This window comes from Pithys albifrons, chromosome 7 (genome assembly GCF_047495875.1).
Source record: "Pithys albifrons albifrons isolate INPA30051 chromosome 7, PitAlb_v1, whole genome shotgun sequence".
In the NCBI taxonomy this organism is placed as follows: Eukaryota; Metazoa; Chordata; class Aves; order Passeriformes; family Thamnophilidae; genus Pithys; species Pithys albifrons.
In genome coordinates, this window is record NC_092464.1 from 1461226 (window position 1) to 1484482 (window position 23257).

A 23257-nucleotide genomic window follows, 5' to 3' on the forward strand; every position below is an offset into this window, starting at 1 on the left:
ATTCTTTATATTTTATGGAGTTTTGAGCTGGAAAATGCTCTGAGGTGGAAGCCTTTCCTAATGGATGGACAATCCTGGTTATATATTTCTCTATATATCTACATATCCAGGGTTTATATATGTATATCTATATATCTATATATCTATATATCTATAGATCTATAGATATATAGATATATAGATATATAGATATATAGATATATATAAGTATATATATGTATATGTATATAGGTATATATAAAAATATATATTTATTATAAGTAAGTAAATAAATAAATAAACAAACAAACAAGATAAATATCTATAGTAAAAATAAATAAATAAATTTTATATAGAATATATATTTATTATATATAAATAAATGTTAAAATAAAATAAATAAATTAATTATATAAATATATATTTCTTATATATAAAAATAAATGAATAAATAAACAAAAATAGATAAATACAAATAAATAAATAAATAAGATGTATATATATATATAAAAAAATAAATAACCTGGATTTTTATATATATATATAGTTTATATATATATATATATATATATATTTATACACGTATATAGATATATATAAAAATATATATTTATTATAAGTAAGTAAATAAATAAATAAACAAGATAAATCTCTATAGTAAAAATAAATAAATATATTTTATATAGAATATATATTTAATATATATAAATAAATGTTAAAATAAAATAATAAATTAATTATATAAATATATATTTCTTATATATAAAAATAAATGAATAAATAAACAAAAATAGATAAATACAAATAAATAAATAAATAAGATGTGTATGTGTATATATATATATATATATATATATATATATATATATATAAAAATAAATAACCTGGATTTATATATATATATATATGGTTTACATATATATATATTTATACATGTATATAGATATATATATAAAAATATATATATTTATTATATATAAATAAATAAAAAATAAATAAAGATATAAATATCTATAGTAAAAATAAATAAATTTTATATAGAATATATATTATATATAAATAAATGTTAAAATAATAAATAATTATATATAATATATATTTCTTATAAATAAATAAAAAAAACAATAATAGATAAATACAAATAAATAAATAAATAAGATATATATATATATATATTAAAAAAAATAAATAACCTGGATTTATATGTGTGTGTATATATATATATATATATATATACACGGTTTATATATATTTATATATGTATATAGATATATATAAAATATATATTTATTATAAATAAATAAATAAAAAGGATAAATATCTATAGTAAAAATAAATAAATAAATTTTATACAGAATATATTTATTATATATAAATAAATAAAACCAAATAAATAAATAAATAAGTTAATCTTATACAATATATATTTATCATATAAAAATAAATATAAAAAATTCTACATATCCAGGTTTTATATATATATATATCTATATATGTATTTAGATATATAAAATATATATTTATTATAAATAAATAAATAAAAATAGATAGTAAAAATAAATAAATAACTTTTATATAGAATATATATTTATTATATATAAAAATAAATATTAAAATAAAATAAATAAATTCATTAATTTTATATAATATATATTTATTATATATAAAAGTAAATAAATAAACAAAAATAGATAAATACAAATAAATAAATAAGATATAAATGAATGAATGAATGAATGAATAAATTAATTAATTAATAAATAATCTGGATATGTAGATATATAGATAAATATATAACCAGGATTGTATATCTATTATACATATTTTTTATATATATATATTTTTTACATATATTTTTAATATGTGTCTATATATATATTTATATATATAGATATAAAAATAAATAAATAAAATTAAAAAGAATTATATACATTCCTTAGGAAAAGCAATATCTTGATGTCCATGTGGAATAAGAAGTTTTCACACCCTCCAACTCCACCTTTTCCTTTCTGGTTCTGGAATCTCGGCCTGGAAGTGCCCCAGGCTTTGTTTCCCAGCCAAGAAAACACAGGAATTCTGTCAGGAGCAAAGGCTGGGTTTGAACACCCAGTGACCAGGAAGGCTTTTCCTGCAGATATTCCCATTTCTCATTTTCCCGTGACCTCATCCCTGTCTGGAACTGCCTGAAGGGAAGTTCTGGCCAGGTGGGGGTTGGTCTCTTCTCCCAGGCACTCAGCAATAGGACAAGGGGGCACGATGGGCTCAAGCTCTGCCAGGGGAAATTGAAGTTGGAGATGAGAAAGAAATTCTTTGCAGAGAGAGTGCTCAGGGATTGGAATGGGCTGCCCAGAGAGGGGGTGGATTCCCCATCCCTGGAGGGTTTTCAGCTGAGCTTGGCCGTGGCACTGAGTGCCATGATCTGGTAAAGGGACTGGAGTTGGACCGAGGGTTGGACTTGATGATCTCGGAGGTCTTTTCCAACCCAATCCATTCTATGGATGTGGCACTGAGTGAGAATCCACCATGTCTTGATCCAACCCTACTGTGATCACCAGCCCAGGGCACTCTGTGCCCTGGGCTGGTGATCACAGTGGGGTTGGATCAAGTCGTGGTTGGATCAAGTCGGGGTGATCACAGTGGGGTTGGATCAAGTCGTGGTTGGATCAAGTCGGAGTGATCACAGTAGGGTTGGACTTGATGATCTCGGAGGTCTTTCCAACCCAATCCATTCTATGAGTCCCCTGAGGCCACTCTGGAGAACAGGTGGAAAGGGGCTGGGCTTGGTGGGTTGGGGGTGTGATGAGTGTGTTGTGTTCCCACAGCAAGGAGGCCCAGAAGTGTTTCTGTGGCTCCGCTCACTGCCGGGGGTACCTGGGCGGTGAGAACCGTGTCAGCATCCGCGCCGCCGGCGGCAAGATGAAGAAGGAGCGTTCCCGGAAAAAGGACTCGGTGAGTCGGGATGTGCCGGGAAATCCTCCTGGAGCAGCTGGTGCGACCCTCCCAGCCCCTCCCCAGCCCCTCCCCAGCCCCTCCCCAGCCCTTCCCCAGCCCTTCCCCAGCCCTTCCCAGCCCTTCCCCAGCCCTTCCCCAGCCCCTTCCCCAGTCCCTTCCCCAGCCCCTTCCTCAGCCTCTCCCCAGCCCTTCCCCAGCCCTTCCCCAGCCCTTCCCCAGCCCTTCCCCAGCCCTTTCCCAGCCCTTCCCAGCCCCTTCCCCAGCCCCTTCCCCAGCCCCTTCCCCAGCCCCTTCCCCAGCCCCTTCCCCAGCCCTTCCCCAGCCCTTTCCCAGCCCTTCCCCAGCCCTTCCCCAGCCCCTTCCCCAGCCCCTTCCCCAGTCCCTTCCCCAGCCCCTTCCTCAGCCTCTCCCCAGCCCTTCCCCAGCCCTTCCCCAGCCCTTCCCCAGCCCTTCCCAGCCCCTCCCCAGCCCCTCCCCAGCCCCTTCCCAGCCCCTCCCCAGCCCCTTCCCAGCCCTTCCTCAGCCCCTCCCAGCCCTTCCCCAGCCCTTCCCCAGCCCTTCCCCAGCCTTTCCCCAGCCCTTCCCCAGCCCTTCCCCAGCCCTTCCCCAGCACTGTCCCAGCCCTTCCCCGGCCCTTCCCCGGCCCTTCCCCAGCCCTTCCCCAGCCCTTCCCCAGCCCTTCCCAGCCCTTCCCCAGCCCTTCCCAGCCCCTCCCCAGCCCCTCCCCAGCCCCTCCCAGCCCCTCCCCAGCCCCTCCCAGCCCCTCCCAGCTCCTCTCAGCCCCTCCCCAGCCCCTCCCCAGCCCCTCCCCAGCCCCTCCCCAGCCCCTCCCCAGCCCCTCCCCAGCCCCTCCTCAGCCCTTCCCAGCCCCTCCCCAGCCCCTCCCCAGCCCCTCCCAGCCCCTCCCAGCCCCTTCCCAGCCCCTCCCCAGCCCCTCCCCAGCCCCTCCCCAGCCCCTCCCCAGCCCCTCCCAGCCCCTCCCAGCCCCTCCCAGCCCCTCCCCAGCCCTTTCTCACAGTGTACAAAGATAAAAAGCTCCTTTTTGGGAGTGTTTTGGTGGAACCACCTGCAATTTCCTCCAGGCAGTGTTGGATTTACAGAGCCAAAGCGAGCCCTTCCTTAGGGAGGGTGGAACCGGGAGGCAGGAATGCCGTGCCAGGGGGTGGCACGAGGCTGGCACAGGCTGAGGGTGTTTGTTCCCTGTGCCCGGGCAGGTGGATGGGGAGCTGGAGGCGCTGCTGGAGAACGGGGAGGGGCTGTCGGACAAGGACCAGGTGCTGAGCCTGTCCCGCCTCATGGTGCGCATCGAGACCCTGGAGCAGAAACTCACCTGCCTCAAGCTCATCCAGGTGAGCAGCAGCCCTGGCAGGGGGTGGGATCCGTGTCCTGGCAAAGCCACACCCCGGGAGGAGGAGGGGGCAGCTGGGAGGAGGGTCCTGCCCTGGTTCCTGCTGTTGTGTTCCTGCTCTCAATCCAGCAGTTCCAGCCACTTCAATTAGGCTGGACCTGCCCAGGTGCCAAGTTCTGGGTCTCCGGTGGGTTCCATGATCCCAGTTGGAGCTGCCCAGGTGCTGAGCTCTGGCTCTCAAATGAGTTCCACAATCCCAGTTGGACCTACCCAAATGCCAAGTTCTGGCTCTCCAGTGGGTTCCATGATCCCAGTTGGACCTGCCCAAGTGCCAAGTTCTGGCTCTCCAGTGGGTTCCATGATCCCAGTTGGACCTGCCCAAGTGTCAAGTCCTGGCTCTCCAGTGGGTTCCACAATTCCCAGTTGGACCTGCCCAGGTGCTGAGCTCTGGCTCTGCTGTGGGTTCCATGATCCCAGCTGGACCTGCCCAGGTGCCAGTTTGTGGCTTTCCAGTGGGTTCCACAATTCCCAGCTGGACCTGCCCAGGTGCCGAGCTCTGGCTCTGCTGTGGGTTCCATGATTGCAGTTGGACCTGCCCAGGTGCCGAGTTCTGGGTCTCCAATGGGGTTCCACAATCCCAGCTGGACCTGCCCACGTGCCAAGTTCTGGCTCTCCAGTGGGTTCCACAATCCCAGTTGGACCTGCCCACGTGCCAAGTTCTGGGTCTCCAGTGGGTTCCACAATCCCAGTTGGACCTGCCCACGTGCCAAGTTCTGGCTCTCCAGTGGGTTCCACAATTCCCAGCTGGACCTGCCCAAGTGCCAAGTTCTGGCTCTGTAGAGGGTTCCACAATTCACAGTTGGACCTGCCCAGGTGCTGAGCTCTGGCTCTGCTGTGGGTTCCACAATTCCCAGTTGGACCTGCCCAGGTGCCAATTTGTGGCTCTCCAGTGGGTTCCACAACCACAATTGGACCTGCCCACGTGCCAAGTTCTGGCTCTCCAGTGGGTTCCATGATCCCAATTAGATCTGCCCAAGTGCCAAGTTCTGGCTCTCCAGTGGGTACCATAATCCCAGCTGGACCTGCCCAGGTGCCAAATTCTGGCTCTTCAGAGGGTTCCATGATCCCAGCTGGACCTGCCCAGGTGCCAGTTTGTGGCTTTCCAGTGGGTTCCACAATTCCCAGCTGGACCTGCCCAGGTGCCGAGCTCTGGCTCTGCTGTGGGTTCCATGATTGCAGTTGGACCTGCCCAGGTGCCGAGTTCTGGGTCTCCAATGGGGTTCCACAATCCCAGCTGGACCTGCCCACGTGCCAAGTTCTGGCTCTCCAGTGGGTTCCACAATCCCAGTTGGACCTGCCCATGTGCCAAGTTCTGGCTCTCCAGTGGGTTCCACAATCCCAGTTGGACCTGCCCACATGCCAAGTTCTGGCTCTCCAGTGGGTTCCACAATTCCCAGCTGGACCTGCCCACGTGCCGAGCTCTGGCTCTGCTGTGGGTTCCATAATCCCAGTTGGACCTGCCCAGGTGCCAAGTTCTGGGTCTCCAATGGGGTTCCACAATCCCAGCTGGACCTGCCCACGTGCCAAGTTCTGGCTCTCCAGTGGGTTCCACAATTCCCAATTGGACCTGCCCAGGTGCTCTCCAGCGGGTTCCATGATCCCAGTGGAGCAGTTAGTGATGTTATCCCGTGGAAGGGTGTTTTCCTGGGAGTCTCTGAGCATTCCCATGGACTCTGTGTAACTCTGGCTCCTCAGAACACGCACTCCCAGTCGTGCCTGAAGTCGTTCCTGGAGTGCCACGGGCTGTCCCTGCTCTGGATTTGGATGACGGAGTTGGGCGACGGCAGAGGCAGCACCGCCAACAACCTGAAGCTGCAGCTGGAGGTCAGTCATTCCCAGGACTGGAAGCTTTCACGGGACCTTGGAGGTGGGAAAAGCCCTTTGGGATCGAGTCCAACCCTTCCCCAGCACTGCCAAGGCCACCATGTCCCCAAGTGCCACATCCACATGGCTTTGAAATCCCTCCAGGAATGGGAACTCCGACCCTTGCCAGGGCAGGACCCCTTTCCATGGAGGAGGGTTTTAGCAGCTCAGAATCACAAGGATTTTATTTGTCTTTTCTTTTTTGAAGTACAAATTTATGCCAAATGTTCATGGAAACACACTCAGGTACCTCCAAACTCCAGCCCTGGAATTTCTGCCCTAAGGCAGATCCTTAATTAGTGGAAGGAATTTGCTCCTGTGGTTGTTTCAGATTCCTGAGCCTGGATTTCATAAGCCAGACTTAAAGGTTGTTGCCATTGATGTTTATTCCGTGCCAAAGCACAGGGAATTGCAGCTGTTGATGGTCTGAAGTGGAACTGGAATGTTTCAGTTTTCCATAAGAAGTTTGGGATTGTGTGGGAAAACCCCTCTGTAAGTTCCTTCCTTAAAGATGATTCTACAAGAAGGTTCTGGGCAGTTTGGGGAGGGCTTGGAGAGCTTGGGATACTGGGAGGTGTCCCTGCCATGGCAGGGGTGGAACTGGGTGATCCTTAAGGTCCCTTCCAACCCCTGGCTTTGGAGCCAGGGCAGGGTTAGGCTCAGGTTTTCCCATGGAATTGGTCCAAACCCTGAACCTCAAATCTGGAGCTGCTCCCGCCGTGCTCCGTCCCTGCCCTCCAGCCAGCCTGGCACGAGACTCTGCTCTGGGTGTTTGTGGGTTGGGTGTTCCTGAAAATCCAGGGCATTCTAAAATCCAGGTCATTGGAGCCAGAGGAGCTGGGGCTGCCCCATCCCTGGAAGGTTGGAAAAGCCCTGCCAGCCCCTGGAGCCCACCCTGTGCCCAATGCCCACCTTGGCAAAGCCCTGCCAGCCCCTGGAGCCCACCCTGTGCCCAATGCCCACCTTGGCACAGCCCTCCCAGCCCATGGAGCCCACCCTGTGCCCGATGCCCACCTTGGCAAAGCCCTGACAGCCCCTGGAGCCCACCCTGTGCCCGATGCCCACCTTGGCACAGCCCTGCCAGCCCCTGGAGCCCACCCTGTGCCCGATGCCCACCTTGGCACAGCCCTGCCAGCCCCTGGAGCCCACCCTGTGCCCAATGCCCACTTTGGCAAAGCCCTCCCAGCTCCTGGAGCCCACCCTGTGCCTGATGCCCACCTTGGCAAAGCCCTGCCAGCTCCTGGAGCCCTCCCTGTGCCCGATGCCCACCTTGGCAAAGCCCTGCCAGCCTCTGGAGCCCACCCTGTGCCCGATGCCCACTTTGGCACAGCCCTCCCAGCCCATGGAGCCCACCCTGTGCCCGATGCCCACCTTGGCACAGCCCTGCCAGCCCATGGAGCCCACGCTGTGCCCGATGCCCACCTTGGCAAAGCCCTCCCACCCCATGGAGCCCACCCTGTGCCCAATGCCCACCTTGTCCCCCAGCCCAGAGCACTGAGTGCCACGGCCAGTCCTGCCTTGGGCACCTCCAGGGCTGGGCACTCCAACCCTCCCTGGGCAGCCCCTTCCAATGTTTAACAATCCTTTCCATGAAGAAAGAATTCCTGGAATCCCCCACCGATGTGCTGTGGCCATCATTGGATAGATTAGGTTGGATATTCAGGTGTTGGATTGGATATTAGGATGAAATTCTTCCCTGTGAGGGTGGGCAGGGACTGGGATGGATTTCCCAGAGCAGCTGTGACTGCCCCATCCCTGGGAGTGTCCAAGGCCAGGTGGGATGGGGCTTGGAGCAATCTGGGCTGGTGGAAGGTTCCAGCAAGGTGGGCTTTAAAATCCATCCAGCCCAGCCCATTCTGGGATTCTGTGATAATCCTGATACTTCAGAGTTAATTCCTGTGCAGAGAAGGGAATAATTCCAGGTCAGACAGAGCTTTGTATCCCGATGGTTTAACAACATCCCACTTGGCACCTTCAGGTCAGACCGTGGAATCCCAACACATTCCCAGTTCCCATTTAAATGTGGATTCACATCCTCTGTGTGTATTTAGTGAACCTCAGGTCGTTGTGGTGATGGTTGTAGGGTTGGGGTTGGACCTCCTGAGCTTTAATAATCCCAACAAATCCATCCCCACAAAGAGCAGGATCCTGACCTGGGGCTGCGGGGCCTCATTTCTTTGCCATCAGATCATGAAGACTCTGGAGCTGCTGCCCATCCCCACCAAGAACATGCTGGAGGAGAGCAAAGTGCTGCCCATCATCCAGCGCTGGGCGCAGACCAAGGCGGCGGTGCCGCAGCTCAGCGAGGGCGACGGCTACTCCAGCGAGAACACGTCGCGCGCCCACACGCCGCTCAACACGCCCGAGCTGCCGGCCCGGCACGGCGCCGACGCCGACGCCGACACCCCCCGCAAGCTGGTGCTCCGCAGGCTCAAGATCATCAGCGAGAACAGCATGGACAGCGCCATCTCCGACACCACCAGCGAGCTGGAGGGCAAGGAGGGCAAGGAGGACCTGGAGCAGCTGGAGGGAACGCCCGGGGAGGCGCCGGAGGAGCAGCCGCAGCCGCAGGACACCAAACCCGCCGCCGCGGCGGTGGAGGCGCCGGTGGAGAGCAGCAAAGCCCAACCTGCCGAGCTGGAGGCTGAGCCTGAGGCTGAGGCCAAGGAGAGCAACGGGGCGAAGCTGGAAGAGCCCATGGCCATGGAGACGCCGTCCCAGGATGAGGAGGAGGGTGTTTCCGACGTGGAGAGCGAGAGGAGCCAGGAACAGACGGATAAAATCGTGGATGTGAGCGACTTGGCCACCAGGCTGCTCGACAGCTGGAAGGAGCTCAAGGTAAGAGGCACCTCTGGCTCCAGCACCTCTTTCGGAGGAAAACACCGAGTTTTGGTGGTTTGGTGCAAATGGGCTGAATATTTTGTCTTTTCTTAAGTGTTTGACAACTAAAATTGCCTTTCCTGTGCCAAAAGTGCTTTCTATAAAGATCCTCTGCTTGCTCAGTGTGGGACGTGCAGCAGAATTCCAGGTGTGGAGGTGTTGGATGCTGGAATCAGGAGATAGTTTGGTTTGGGAGCACGAGGACACCTCAGTCATCCCGTTATTTCTTAGGCTGGTCAGGGCAAGGGCAGCTCTGGGGGACTGGGATTCCCTTCTCATCCCATCAGGAAAACGGGCTGAGACAGCACCACGAGCATTGTGGGGGAAGTGGCCAAATCCCTCAATGATGACACACAACTCGATGGACTCTCTTATCCTAAATTCCATCCCTGGAAGTGTCCAAGGCCAGGCTGGAGCACCCTGGGACAGTGGGAGGTGTCCCTGGGACAGTGGGAGGTGTCCCTGCCCATGGCAGGGGTGGCACTGGACGGTCCTTAGGGTCCTTCCCACCCTGAACCATTCTGGGATTCTCTGAATTCCTTTATCCCAACATTCTCAGTGTCTCCTGCCCTGTTCCCATCTCCTCTCCATCTGCAATCTGTGGAGCCTCCAGCAAAGGGTCTCTTGGCCATGTGTGTTCTCTCCAAGGCCGTGCTGGGGCCACCTCTGGGTGTCTGTGGGTGTTGTTTGGATCAGGGGAACGCCCAGATTTGGGCTGTTATTGGAGACTTGGATAGTTTGACTCTCATAAAGGTCTCCCTCGAGCAGAAACCTCTTTCAGAGAAGGGTTTGGTGGCTCCTCAGTCCTGGAATTGTGTCCCTGTCCTGGAGGTTCCCAACTCAACAGCTTTTAGGTGACATTCTAGTAACAGTTTTAAACTAAAAGATGAGAGATCTGGTGGGATATTGGGAAGGGATTCCTGGCTGGGAGGGTGGGCAGGGACTGGGATGGATTTCCCAGAGCAGCTGTGGCTGCCCCAGCCCTGGGAGTGTCCCAGGCCAGGCTGGAGCACCCTGGGACAGTGGGAGGTGTCCCTGGGACAGTGGGAGGTGTCCCTGGGACAGTGGGAGGTGTCCCTGCCCGTGGCAGGGGTGGCACTGGATGCTCCTTCAGGTCCCTCCATCCCAACCATTCCATGGCTTTATGAACCAAAGTCACCACTTGGCGCTTCTGTCCTTTCCTGGGTTTCTCCAGATCTTTGGTGACTCTTCACCCATCTGCTGCTTCTGCAGGATTCTATTCCATGTTTTATCTCTTATTCCTTGTATCCAGGAGCAAGAGGGGTGGGAGCTTCTCTAGGATGTGTTGCAACAGTGGGTGCTGAGGATCCCACGGGAATCAGAGGTGCTGATTCCAGGATCGGGTGGGCTTGGAACAGCCTTGGAGGGTCTCCTGCCCTTCTCTTAATCAACCATCAGCCCAGTTTTAATTACTGGGAGCAACTGAAGCATCAGAGAGCTAAAGAGGTGGTTCACCCCTCGAGTTTGCTAATGAGGATTGATTTGAAGGGGTTAATTAAAGTGGTGGGTGTTAATTGTGCAGCCCAGAGGGAGGAGCCCTCCTGAACTTGGAGCTCCTGAACCTCCTGAACTTTGGAGCTGCAAACACCAGGACTGGCAAATGTGGAGGTTTCCAGGAGGCTGAGGGGATGTTTTACCTTCATCTGGATTTTTTAGGAGAATCAGAGACTCTGGAACATTCTGGGCACCACCAGTTGTGCCCTAAACCTCAGTGAGAGGACCAAAACATGTCCCTGTAGGGGAGTTGGGTCGTGCTTTGGGTCTTTCCATCCCTTTTTTTTCCAAGTGGATGTGATAATTTCCCAGATTTTAATTTATATGCTCTTCACATTCATGTGGTTTTCTCACCAAAGTGACACCATCAGGTTGAATTTGTGGATAAATCAGAAAAAAATCCTTTTCCATCTGTTGTCAAGGGAATCCTTATGGTTGGAAAAGACCTCCAAGGTCATCAAATCCAACCTGTTTAAAAGTTAGGTCGAGCTTTAGTCCTGCTCAGACTTACCTTGGGTATCCAGTCTCAGTTTTTGGAACCTGAACAGCATGGAAAGAGTGTTAAAAACCACCAAAAAATGTGGGAATATTCCCCAAACTCCCCCAAACTGTTGGTTTGAGGCCCAGTTTGGTCTGATGGTGTCATTTAACCCCCAAGGTTTGGAGAAGCTCAGCCTTGGCACCTTCAGGGCTTTGCTGGGGGCCACAGTCAGGCTGTGGAATCCCAACACATTCCCAGTTCCCAGTTAAATGTGGATTCACATCCTCTGTGTGTATTTAGTGAACCTCAGGTCGTTGTGGTGATGGTTGTAGGGTTGGGGTTGGACCTCCTGAGCTTTAATAATCCCAACAAATCCATCCCCACAAAGAGCAGGATCCTGACCTGGGGCTGTGGGGCCTCATTTCTCTCCCATAAAACATTTGTAGGGAATCTGAGCTGGGAATTTATCCTGTCCTGGATTTTTTTTGTGGCCCTCAGAGTTAACTGCTTCTGTCCAACCCTCCCTGCTGAGATCCAGGTGCCACCTGGAGGTTTCCCTTGTCTAAAAGACAACACCAAACTGGAAGCACTTGAGGTGGAAATGGGGATGGATAACCCCCTTCCTCCTTGGTGCCTTTTCCAGCCCATCCAAGCTTTTCAAAAGCTGTTTGGAAACAAACCATTGGAGTGGTGGAACCTCTGCCGCTGTCTGGGGCGGGGTGGGAGGGTCTGAACATCCTCTCCAGTCTTGCTGATGATCCCCTTGTAATTTGCACCGTTTCCATCCAGCTTCTCAGGGCAGCCTGGAGCTCCTTTCCAGTGTGTCCTTTCCTCATCTCCGTGTGGACCGAGGGAGAGGCCCCAGCGTGAAGAGCCTGGTGCTGGTTGGGAAGCTGCTGCTGCTCCCTGAGCAGTGGGCTGGATGGGTGCAAGGAGGACAGAGGTGGTTAACTCGGGGCGCCGCCGGCGTTTCGGTGCGGCCATTGCCGCCAATGGACGTCGCTCCGGGAAAATCCCCACTCCTGGCCCGGCATGAAAGGATTAAGTGAGCTCTTTTTTTCTCTACCTCTACACACAGGACTTGTCAGTCCTCCCAGAGCTGCCACGCTCCCCAGTGAGGAGGGTTGGCCGTTCCCACACACCCGGCACCGGCACCGCACACGTCCCCCTTCCCGGCGGGAGGAGTTTCCAGCCCGGGCTCGTGGGCGCCGCTCCCGCTCTCCAGGGAGGCACCACACGGCTCCTCCCGGGCTCAAAACTCACTCCCAGTGGGGCCAACCCGGCCAGGGCACAGCTGGTGGTTCAATGTGGTTCCTCCTTAGCCCGGCCCAGCCGGAGGGTTGTGCCCAGGTGAGGCTCCAAAGGCTCCAGGGGCTGATCCCTGCGGATACATCCGCGCCGGAGGTGACACGAGGCCACCAGACCTGGTGCTCCACCCTCCTGGAATCACCAGAAGCAGCCAGGCCTGGGGAGGTTTTCTCAATGTCCTTTTGGTTCAGTAGCTGAGGTTGAGGGACAGGAGGACACGTTGGGCCAAGTTTTGGGAATTTCTCCCACCCCTCACCTGCTGGGAAGGGCAGGGAGGAGTTGTGGATCTCAGGATCCAAAGCCTCTGTCCTTAGGAGGTGGAGAAGGTCTTGATTTTAGGAAATATCTTCTGGAAGAGCCAAGCTCAGGTTTAGAAGGTTTTAGTTGGGCACTTCTGGCCTTGTGTTCCGCCATGACCTGGAGTTCAAGGCAGAGGCATCACCCAGACTTGGCCATTAAAGGACTCTCTGAGAGCTTCAGAATCGTGGAATCAGGGAATTGTTCAGGGTGGAAAAGCCCTCTTGGACCATCGAGTTCCCCCAGCACTGCCAAGGCCACCACTGCCCATGTCCCCGAGTGCCACATCCACAGGGCTTTGCAATCCCTGCAGGGATGGGCACTCCAGCCTGTGCCAGGCCTGGACAGCCTTTTCCATGAAGGAATCTTCCCAAGATCCAACCTAAACCTCCTGGGAGGCCTTTTGAGCCTGGACAGGCCAGCAGAGCTTGGGAAATCCAGGCCAGCCACGATCCATCGTCCCCTGGGATGATCTTTCTGAGTCACATCCTGATGTACCTCAGTAGGACAGTCCTTGCAGCTCCTCTTGCTCATCCTCTTCCATCCTGCAGTTCCCTCTCCAGCACCCACATCCCATGTTTTAATTAGGAATCTTTCAGTTTGTTAGGACTTGGAGCAAGACATGGTTTGGGAGAACACTCTGCTTGGGGAGCAGCCAGGCTGGTGTTTGGGGTGGGGTTCTTTGGCCTCCAGGGAGGGATGTCGGGGTGTTGAGTCCTTTCCTTGCTCTCCTCCACCCCTTGGGATCCTGCTGGAGCTGCAGAGGGAAGAGGGGACAGGAGCAGGAGGGAGGAGGATCCAGCCTGGAAGGGGATGGATCCTGTTGCCTGATGTTGCTCCAAAAGTCAACAGAAGTTTGTGGAATCATGGGATGGAATCATGGGGTGGAATCATGGGATGGAATCGTGGGATGGAATCGTGGGATGGAATCATGGGGTGGAATCGTGGGATGGAATCATGGAATGGAATCATGGGATGGAATCATGGGGTGGAATCGTGGGGTGGAATCATGGGATGGAATCATGGGATGGAATCATGGGATGGAATCATGGGGTGGAATCATGGGATGGAATCATGGGGTGGAATCGTGGGATGGAATCATGGGGTGGAATCATGGGGTAGAATCGTGGGATGGAATCATGGGGTGGAATCATGGGATGGAATCATGGGATGGAATCATGGGGTGGAATCATGGAATGAAATCATGGGATGGAATCATGGGGTGGAATCATGGAATGCTTAAGCTTGGAAAAGGCCTCTTAAGATCATCAATTCCAGCCATTAAGTCAGGAATAATTGACATCCAAAGAGTGGATTTATGGAGAAGGTTCCAGGGAGGCACAACCTCCTTTCCTTCCATGGCATCCACTGAGTCCATCCTGGGGCTCTTTGCCCTCTCCCTGCCCAGGGGGGTTTGTCCCTGCCCTGCAGGGCCCAGAGCCCCTTTCCCTCCTTTTGGCAGTGCCAACCTCGTGCCACTTGGCTCTCTGTGCCGGATTGTCCGTGCCTGGAGCCCTTTGGAGCACCCTGAGGTTGCTCCAGGTCTGAGCCAGCAGCTCCCCTTGCCCAAAACAACCAGGAAACTTTGCTTGGAGGTTTCCCCAGCCTGGCTGGACCAGCAGCTGCTTCTCCTGGAGGAATCCTCACACATTCCCAGGATTCTTGCTGTTCCAAAGCCGCTGCTGCTCCATCATCCCACGGACGCCGGAGGCTCCGGAGCTGTTGGGTCACTCCCAGCAGGATGGAGCTCATTCCCTGCCCATGATTATCTTGGATTTGGGACTTCCTGGCCCTTGGTTGGGGCTGGCCCGTTTGTTGGGATGGATCCATGGATGGATCCATGTCGTGGTGAACTTGGAGCGACGCGTGGCAGGAGCAGCAATTCCAGGATTCCCAACCCCACTTACTCCAGGAGCTCCTTCTCTTCCTCATTTTCCCAGTCATTTCCCATTCCTCATCCTGCTGTTTCTTGGGACAAATCCACTCTGGGAGCTGGGAATGCTGGTGTGGTTTATCTTCCCTCCACTGTGTTGGGCTTCAGCTGTTTGGCTCTTCCTCCATCATCATCACGTGGTCCCTCTTGGGCTCTTTCCTCCTGGGAACACCTTGGGAGGCTCCAGGGAGGGTTTTTATGGATGTGCTGCCCTGGGAATGATTTTTTTTGGGGGGTGGTGATGTGAGAAAGAGAGAAAAAAGTAGAGAAAACCCATTGCTGGGGGTGATTTGGGGGCTTCAGAACCTGCCCCTGAGGTCACCTCGTTCCCACAGGAGGGAAAACCATCCCTGGCTTCCATAGCTCTGGAATTGTGTGGAAAAATAGAAATAAATAGGAATATTATGGCTGGAAGGGGCTTGGAACAACGTGGGACAGTGGAAGGTTCCCTGCCCAGGGGGTGGCACTGAAGGGGCTTTAAGGTCCTTTCCAACCCAACCCCTTCCTTGATTCCAGGATTTTATATATAATTTATAAATATAAAAAGCCTTTCCAATGAGAGGCTCTTCCTGCCTCCCTTCCCACCCAAACATGGAGCTGCTCCCTCATTTCTTTGCATTTCATCTAAAAAAAACCCCCTGAATTTGGAGCCTTTTAATCCACAGCAAACGTCTAAATAAAAAAAAAATAAATAAGAACAGCCAAAAAAAGGCTTTTTTAACCCAATTTTGCAGCCTCTCATCTTTGGAGATGCTTCAAACCCCACGTGGGCTTTTCAGGCTCCACAGAAAAGCAAAACTCCTTTTTAAACCCCCCAAAATCTTGGCCAAAATCCCTTTTTGTTCAACCTTCAGCAGCACCTTTGAGGTGGTTTTGCCTCGTGGACAAACCACAGAAAGGGCTTTTTGATCCTTCCTTTTATGTCACTACAGGAAAATGGGATTTCTTGGCCCTTTTTGGGTGGATTTTTCCCTAAAAAAAGTGGGATCCTCAAGCCTGGGCTCTCATTAATCCAGTGCTGGGGTGGACACGTCTCTGATGAGCCCAGTGGAGACCCCAGTTAATTAATTCCCAGTTAATTAATGGAAAAAGGGATTTTATATCAAATGTAGGAGTCAAGTGGAGGTGAAGCTTCAAACACCCAACCAGGAGCAGGTTTTGCCCCCCAGGAACAGTTTATTCCAAACTTCTCCCCCCTCTGCCCCATCCCTGCCCTGAATTACAGGATATTTCGGGGAAGATCCCGGAATTCTGCCCTGGGAAGGTTGGAATGTCACCACCCCACCCCAACCACCTTGTTCTTACAACACTTTGAGGGTTTCCTGGAGGGTTTTTGGGATGCTCCACATTTTCTCCCTTGGATTGCTCAGGGTTGGTTTCTTTGAATTCCTTTCTCTTGCTGGTTCTTCACATTCTGCCTGGAATGACTGGGAATTCCTGGGAATTGCTGCATTCCTTCAGGAAGGGAACAGAGCAAGGGCTTGATAAGAGCTGGATTTCACCAGAACTGAGCTGTTTATTCCAAACTCCCAGTGCCTGGAGAGTCAGCAATGCTGTAAAGCCTTGGGATACACTCTGGGATCGTGGGAATCACTGGAAAATGGGATTTATGCTGTGAGTGCCAGAGCATTCCAGGGGAAAATCCAGGTGGACGTGGAAAGGTGCTGATAAACCCCAGTTCTTGATTACAGACAGACACAATTGTTTCAAATTTTCTTCCCTTTCTTAGTCCTTCTTAGAATTCCAGGATGGTTTGGGATGGAGGGACCTGAAGGATCACCCAGTGCCACCCCTGCCATGGGCAGGGACACCTCCCACTGTCCCAGGGACCCCTCCCACTGTCCCAGGGACCCCTCCCACTGTCCCAGGGACCCCTCCCACTGTCCCAGGGTGCTCCAACCTGGCCTTGGACACTCCCAGGGCTGGGGCAGCCACAGCTGCTCTGGGAAATCCATCCCAGCCCCTCCCAGCCAGGAATCCCTTCCCAACATCCCACCTGTCCCTGCTCTCCTGCAGGTCAGGATGTCTCTGTCGTTCACAAACTGAATCTGAGCTTTCTCCACTCTCTGCTCAGTCCTTTGTTATCCCAAAGGGAGATCCCAGCAGTGCCTGACACGTTCCCAGAGGGCTCTGAGTGTGTCAGTGCTGGCTCCAACATTCCAGCTTTCCCTCCTGCAGCACAGCCTGGAATTCCAAGGATTTCCTTTGTTTGATTCCTCCTCTTGTGTTGAGTCATCGTGTCTAAATATCCCACCTGGAGCTGCTTCTGCCTCTTGGCATCCCCTTTTCCCAGTGCCTGCATGTCCCAGCCTGGCCTTGGGACATTCCAGGGATTCAGGGGCAGCCACGGCTGCTCTGGGCACCTGTGCCAGGGCCTGCCCACCCTCCCAGCCAGGAATTCCTTCCCAATATCCCACCTGTCCCTGCCCTCTGGCAGTGGGAAGCCATTCCCTGTGTCCTGTCCCTCCCTCCCTTGTCCCCAGTCCCTCTCCAGCTCTCCTGGAGCCCCTTCAGGCCGTGCCAGGGGCTCTCAGGTGTCCCTGGAGCCTTCTCTTCTCCAGGTGACCCCCCCAGCTCTCCCAGCCTGGCTCCAGCCCAGAGGGGCTCCAGCCCTGGGGCATCTCCGGGGCCTCCTCTGGGCTCTCCAGCAGCTCCATGTCCTGCTGAAGCCCCTGGAGTTGGATCAGCAGAGAGTGTGGGATCTGCAGCCTGAGGAGGGTGGTGGGTCTTGGCGTGTGATCTCAGCAGCTTCAGTAGGTCAAAGGGGTTACTGAGAGGTGGGACTTGTCCTCCCATGGGATCAGGTCTGGGGAACATCCTGGAATTGTTGTGGACTCTGTCCCAGTGGGGAGGGAAGTGGGAGAATCCCAGGATGCTCCATGGGGAGGAGGTTGGTGCCCCCAGCACTGTGGCTGCCTCTGAGCTGTTGTACCCTCAGCTGTCCCAGAACTGTGGGATGTCTCCAGCTGGGATGGTCCCATGAGGATTAGGAAGTCCAGCTCCCTGCAGGACTGTCCAAAAGGGCCTTGAAAACCAGGAGAGGGCCCAGAGGAGCTGGTGGAGGGAGGGCAGAACAGCCCAGGGCTGAGACCTGGAGAGCAGGAACCCAACCTGGTACCTGGGCAGGACCTTTTCCAGTCAGAAAAATCATTCCAGAGCTGCAAGCCCAGGGGTTTGTATCCCATGGGAGGGTCCTGCAGCTCTGCAGCCCCAAATTCCACCTGAATCCACCAGACACCAAACACTGAGCAGAGGAAATCTGTAGGAAAAGAGGAAATCTGTGGGAAAAGAGGAAATCTGTGGGAAAAGAGGAAATCTGTGGGAAAAGAGGAAATCTGTAGGGAAAGAGGAAATCTGTGGGAAAAGAGGAAATCTGTAGGGAAAGAGGAAATCTGTAGGGAAAGAGGAAATCTATAGAAAGCACGAGGATAATTGGCTTAAAACCAGCCCTTTTGTTCCAGAGCCAACTTTTGGTTGGTTTCTTTGACATCTGGGAGTTGTGGGGTGGGTTCTTTGACACCTGGGAGTTGTGGGATGGGTTCTGTGGCCCTAGAGGAGTTGTGGGATGGGTTCTGTGGCCCTGGAGGAGTTGTGGGATGGGTTCTGTGTCTCTGGAGGAGTTGTGGGGTGGGTTCTGTGGCCCTGGAGGAGTTGTGGGAAGGGTTCTATGGCCCTGGAGGAGTTGTGGGGTGGGTTCTGTGGCCCTGGAGTCGTGGGGTGGGTTCTGTGGCCCTGGAGGAGTTGTGGGGTGGGTTCTGTGGCCCTGGAGGAGTTGTGGGATGGGTTCTGTTGCCCTGGAGGAGTTGTGGGATGGGTTCTGTTGCCCTGGAGTTGTGGGGTGGGTTCTATGGCCCTGGAGGAGTTGTGGGGTGGGTTCTGTGGCCCTGGAGGAGTTGTGGGGTGGGTTCTGTGGCTCTGGAGGAGTTGTGGGATGGGTTCTGTGGCCCTGGAGGAGTTGTGGGGTGGGTTCTGTGGCTCTGGAGGAGTTGTGGGGTGGGTTCTGTGGCCCTGGAGGAGTTGTGGGGTGGGTTCTGTGGCCCTGGAGGAGTTGGGGTTGGTTTTTGGGGTGGCCTGAGTGGTGATCCTGCGTGCCTTTCCCACAGGAGGTGTATCGCATCCCGAAGAAGAGCCAAGCGGAGAAGGAGAGCAGTGGTACGTCCTCCCCTTTCCCATCCCACTTCATTGTCCCAGCCTTGGGGTGTCCAGGGATGTCCTGCCTTCATTCCTCCTCCTGTGAACAGGGAGGGTCACCTGGGTGGTGGGTGGTGGGAGGTGGAGCCCTGGGGTGCTGTGGAACAGCCGGAATCCTGGAATCCCTGAGCCTGGAAAAGCCCTCCAAGACCATGAAATCTGCCAAGGCCACCCCAAACCGTGTCCCCAAGTGCCACATCCTCATGGCTTTTGAATCCCTGCAGGGCTGGGGTGACTCCAGCCTGTGCCAGGGCTGGGCAGCCCTTTCATAGAATCACTGAATGGATTGGGTTGGAAAAGACCTCCCAGATCATCAAGTCCAACCCTTGATCCAACCCCACTGTGATCACCAGCCCACTCAGTGCCCTGGGCTGGTGATCACAGTGGGGTTGGATCAAGACATGGTGGATTCTCACTCAGTGCCACATCCATAGAATGGATTGGGTTGGAAAAGCCCTCTGAGATCATCAAGTCCAACCCTTGGTCCAGCTCCAGTCCCTTTACCAGATCATGGCACTCAGTGCCACGGCCAAGCTCAGCTGAAAACCCTCCAGGGATGGGGAATCCACCCCCTCTCTGGGCAGCCCATTCCAATCCCTGAGCACTCTCTCTGCAAAGAATTTCTTTCTGCTCTCCAACTTCAATTTCCCCTGGCAGAGCTTGAGCCCATCGTGCCCCCTTGTCCTATTGCTGAGTGCCTGGGAGAAGAGACCAACCTCCACCTGGCCAGAACTTCCCTTCAGGCAGTTCCAGACAGTGCTGAGGTCACCTCTGAGCCTCCTCTTCTCCAGGCTGAACACCCCCAGCTCCCTCAGCCTCTCCCCACAGCACTTGTGCTCCAGTCCCTTCTCCAGCCTCGTTGCTCTTCTCACTTGGGTTGGAAGAGACCTCTGAGATCATCAAGTCCAACCCTTGATCCAACCCCACTGTGATCACCAGCCCATCACAGTAGGGTTGGATCAAGACATGGTGGATTCTCACTCAGTGCCACATCCATAGAATGACAGAATCATAGAATGGATTGGGTTGGAAAAGACCTCCAAGATCATCAAGTCCAACCCTTGATCCAACCCCACTGTGATCACCCCGACTTGATCTAACCCTGACTTGATCCAACCCCACTGTGATCACCCTGACTTGATCCAACCCTGACTTGATCCAACCCCACTGTGATCACCAGCCCAGGGCACTCCGTGCCCTGGGCTGGTGATCACAGTGGGGTTGGATCAAGATGTGGTGGATTCTCACTCAGTGCCACATCCATAGAATGAATTGGGTTGGCAAAGCCCTCCAAGATCATCAACCCTGTGCCAGGGCTGAACAGCCCTTTCCAGGAGGGATTTTCCACAGTGTCCATCCCAAACCTCCACGGGCAGCCCTTGAGGGGTTCCCTCAGCAGAGGGGGAGCTGTGAATGGTGGCAATGCCAACCCTTTTCCCTGTGTGCCCGCAGGTGAGCGTGGCAGGGAGCCGGGCGGGCTCCGGGAGCAGGCGGTGCCAGCCAAGGGCGCGGGGCCGGGCAGGGAACGGGAGCCGGAGCGGCAGAGCCAGGGCAAGGAACGCCGGCGGCACCGGGACTCGCTGTCCCCCCCGGGCTCTGCCTACGAGAGGGGCACCAAGAGGCCCGAGGACAGGTGAGTGGGGCAGGGCTGGGCTGGGCTGGGCAAGGGCCAGGGCAGGAGTCCTGGGAAATGGGCCTGGGGCAAATGGGCCTGGGGCAAATGGGCCTGGGGCAAATGTCTTGGGAAAGTGATCTGGGGTAAATGGGAAAATGGTCCTGGGGCAGAAATCCTGGGAAAATGGGCCTGGGGAAAATGGGCCTGGGGCAAATGGGCCTGGGGCAAATCTCCTGGGAAAGTGGTCTGGGGGAAATGGGAAAGTGGTCCTGGGGCAAAAATCCTGGGAAAGTGGTCCTGGGGCAGATCCCCTGGGAAAGTGATCTGGGGCAAATGTCCTGGGAAAATGGTCCTGGGGCAGAAATCCTGGGAAAATGGTCCTGGGGCAAATGGGAAAATGTCCTGGGGCAAATGGGAAAGTGGTCGTGGAGCAAAAATCCTGGGAAAATGGTCCTGGGGCAAAAATCCTGGGAAATGGTCCTGGGGCAAATCTCCTGGGAAAGTGGTCTGGGGGAAATGGGAAAGTGGTCCTGGGGCAAATGAAAAAAGTGGTCCTGGGGCAGAAATCCTGGGAAGATGGTCCTGGGGTAAAAATCCTCTGGGAAAGTGGTCCTGGGGCAGATCCCCTGGGAAGATGGTCCTGGGGCAAAAATCCTGGGACAATGGTCCTGGGGCAAATGAAAAAAGTGGTCCTGGGCCAAATGTCCTGGGAAAGTGGTCTGGAGCAAATGTCCTGGGAAAATGGGGCAGATCCCTGGGAAAATGGTCCTGGGGCAAAAATCCTGGGAAAAGGGTCCTGGGCATCTTCGGAGTCACCCAGGGCTTGGGGGACACCTTCCACTCTCCCAGGTTATTCCAAGCCCCATCCAGTCTGGGTATGAACCTTTCCTGGGATGGAGAATCCAGGAATTCCTAATGCTGAGAGGTCTCCAAAAGCCATTCCCTTCTCCTTCTCTTCCCAGTGTCCTGGGGATTGCTCTGGACTCAGAGCAGCTCTGGGAGGGAGCAGTGCCCAAATCAGGATTTCTAACACCAAAAATTCCCTAAATATTCCTGTAAGGACAACAATCCAGGCAGGAGCAGTGACTTCTGCCTTCCCTTGGGAATGGTGGCATCACTCCCTGGCTGAGGAGACTCGTAATTAAGAGCAGGAAAATATTCCATGTCTTGTAATTAAGAGAGACTTGAGGTCTTGTTGAAGGCAGGACAAATCCCATGGAATTTCCTTGAAAGTTCAGTTTTCTGTGGTCCCTGTTGAGGAGGATCCAAAGGCCCTCAGGAATTAGGGAACAAAATCCATGCTGAGTCAGCCAGACCAGGACACTTCTCTCTGTGCTGGGAATGCTGGAACCATCTGGATAGAAAACAAGGATGGAAATCCGTAGCCCTGGAAGGAGGCACTGGGAGGGTGGGAACATCCCTGGGATGTAACCAGGGGGACCTTTTGGTTGGTTTAAATGGAATAAGTGGATTTGGGTGAGGAGTTGCCTGTTCTGGCTCTTCTGTGGCTCCTTCCGTGAGCAGGGAAGGACCAAACATCCTCTGGAATGTTCTCCCCACTCCAGCCATCCCACTGTGGCATCCCAAGGATTTAATGAGACAACCCAACAAAATGTATGGAGAGAGGAGCATGAAATGCTCAGATTTTCCTCTTCCACACCAGCTGCTCCTCTGGACATTCCAGGCAGTGCCAGGAAAGCTCTAACTGTGGGAATCAAACCCTGCGGGTCTATCCGGTTCCGATTAACGGATCCTGGGAATGTTGGGAGTGGCCTCAGGGGATGTGCTGGTACCAACGTGCTTTTGATGTGCAGATGGATCCCAGAACATGTGGAAAATATCCCATGTGCCTTGTGGAATCTGTTAAGTTGAGGATGCAAAGCATTTTTCCCTCTAATCCCTGTTTTACCACACTTGGAATGTCTCAAAATCTCCACCTCTGATCTGAAACTTCCCTTGGTTGAGCTTTGGTCAAAATCCTTTGGCTTTTTTTTCTTTTCCCTTCTGTAATTCCTTGGAAAAACCCCTCCAGCTGCTCCGTGTTTTGGGTATGGAAACTCTTAAGGAATTAAAACAATCCATCCATGCTATTAATTATTGGAGCTGAAGTTGTGGTTTGGGAATGAGCAGAACTCCTGCTTGTGATTCCCTGTTCTTTGTGCTGTCTGCAGCTCTCTAGTGGAAAGAATTCCCAGGATCCCACCTGTCCCTGCCCTCTGGCAGTGGGAAGCCATTCCCTATGTCCTGTGCCCCCATTCCTTGTCCCAGGTCCCTCTCCAGCTCTCCTGGAGCCCCTTTAGGCACTGGGAATTCCTGGGGCAGGAAGGTTGGGATGCTGCCCCAGTGCTGGAATTTGGGAGTGGAGATGTCGTGGTTTGAGCTGCTCCTTCTGTTTGGGAGCCTCTTCCAAACTCCTTGTTGGTCCTGCCTTGGGAAACTGTGGCAGGAGGTCTCCTGATCCCACCTTTCCTTTGGGTTCTGTTGGCCTTGGAGATGTTCCTTCCCTCTCCGGGTATCCCGGTGCTTCCCAGCCACTCCTCCAGACCCCTCCTGTGGCATCTTTGCGTCTCCAGCAGCACCAAACTGGACTTGGCTGATCCGTTGGGATCACTCACTCTGGGCCCTGGGAAGAGCAGGACCAGTGGGGGTTTCTCCTGAGTCACCAGTTGGTCAAACAGCTGGGAAAAAAAAAGGAATATTTTTGGGAATCGGTGCTGCCATTGCACATTCCAGCTTTTCCTGGTGGTTCTCCCTGGTTCTTCTCCTTGCACCTGCAGCTTTCCCACCCTCCCAGCCAGGAATTCCTTCCCAATATCCCACCTGTCCCTCCCCTCT

General features: G+C 52.3%; 1 protein-coding gene across 1 annotated transcript in view; it reads left to right on the top strand.

The window, feature by feature from the left end:
- Positions 1-23257, top strand: part of SETD2 (SET domain containing 2, histone lysine methyltransferase) — a 68310-nt gene that overhangs the window by 28505 nt on the left and 16548 nt on the right. The window contains exons 9-14 of the mRNA XM_071559869.1: positions 2802-2928; positions 4146-4280; positions 6035-6163; positions 8390-9040; positions 18720-18768; positions 20260-20440. Of these exons, the coding sequence (XP_071415970.1) occupies positions 2802-2928; positions 4146-4280; positions 6035-6163; positions 8390-9040; positions 18720-18768; positions 20260-20440 (1272 nt within the window). The remainder of the gene's footprint in view (positions 1-2801; positions 2929-4145; positions 4281-6034; positions 6164-8389; positions 9041-18719; positions 18769-20259; positions 20441-23257) is intronic.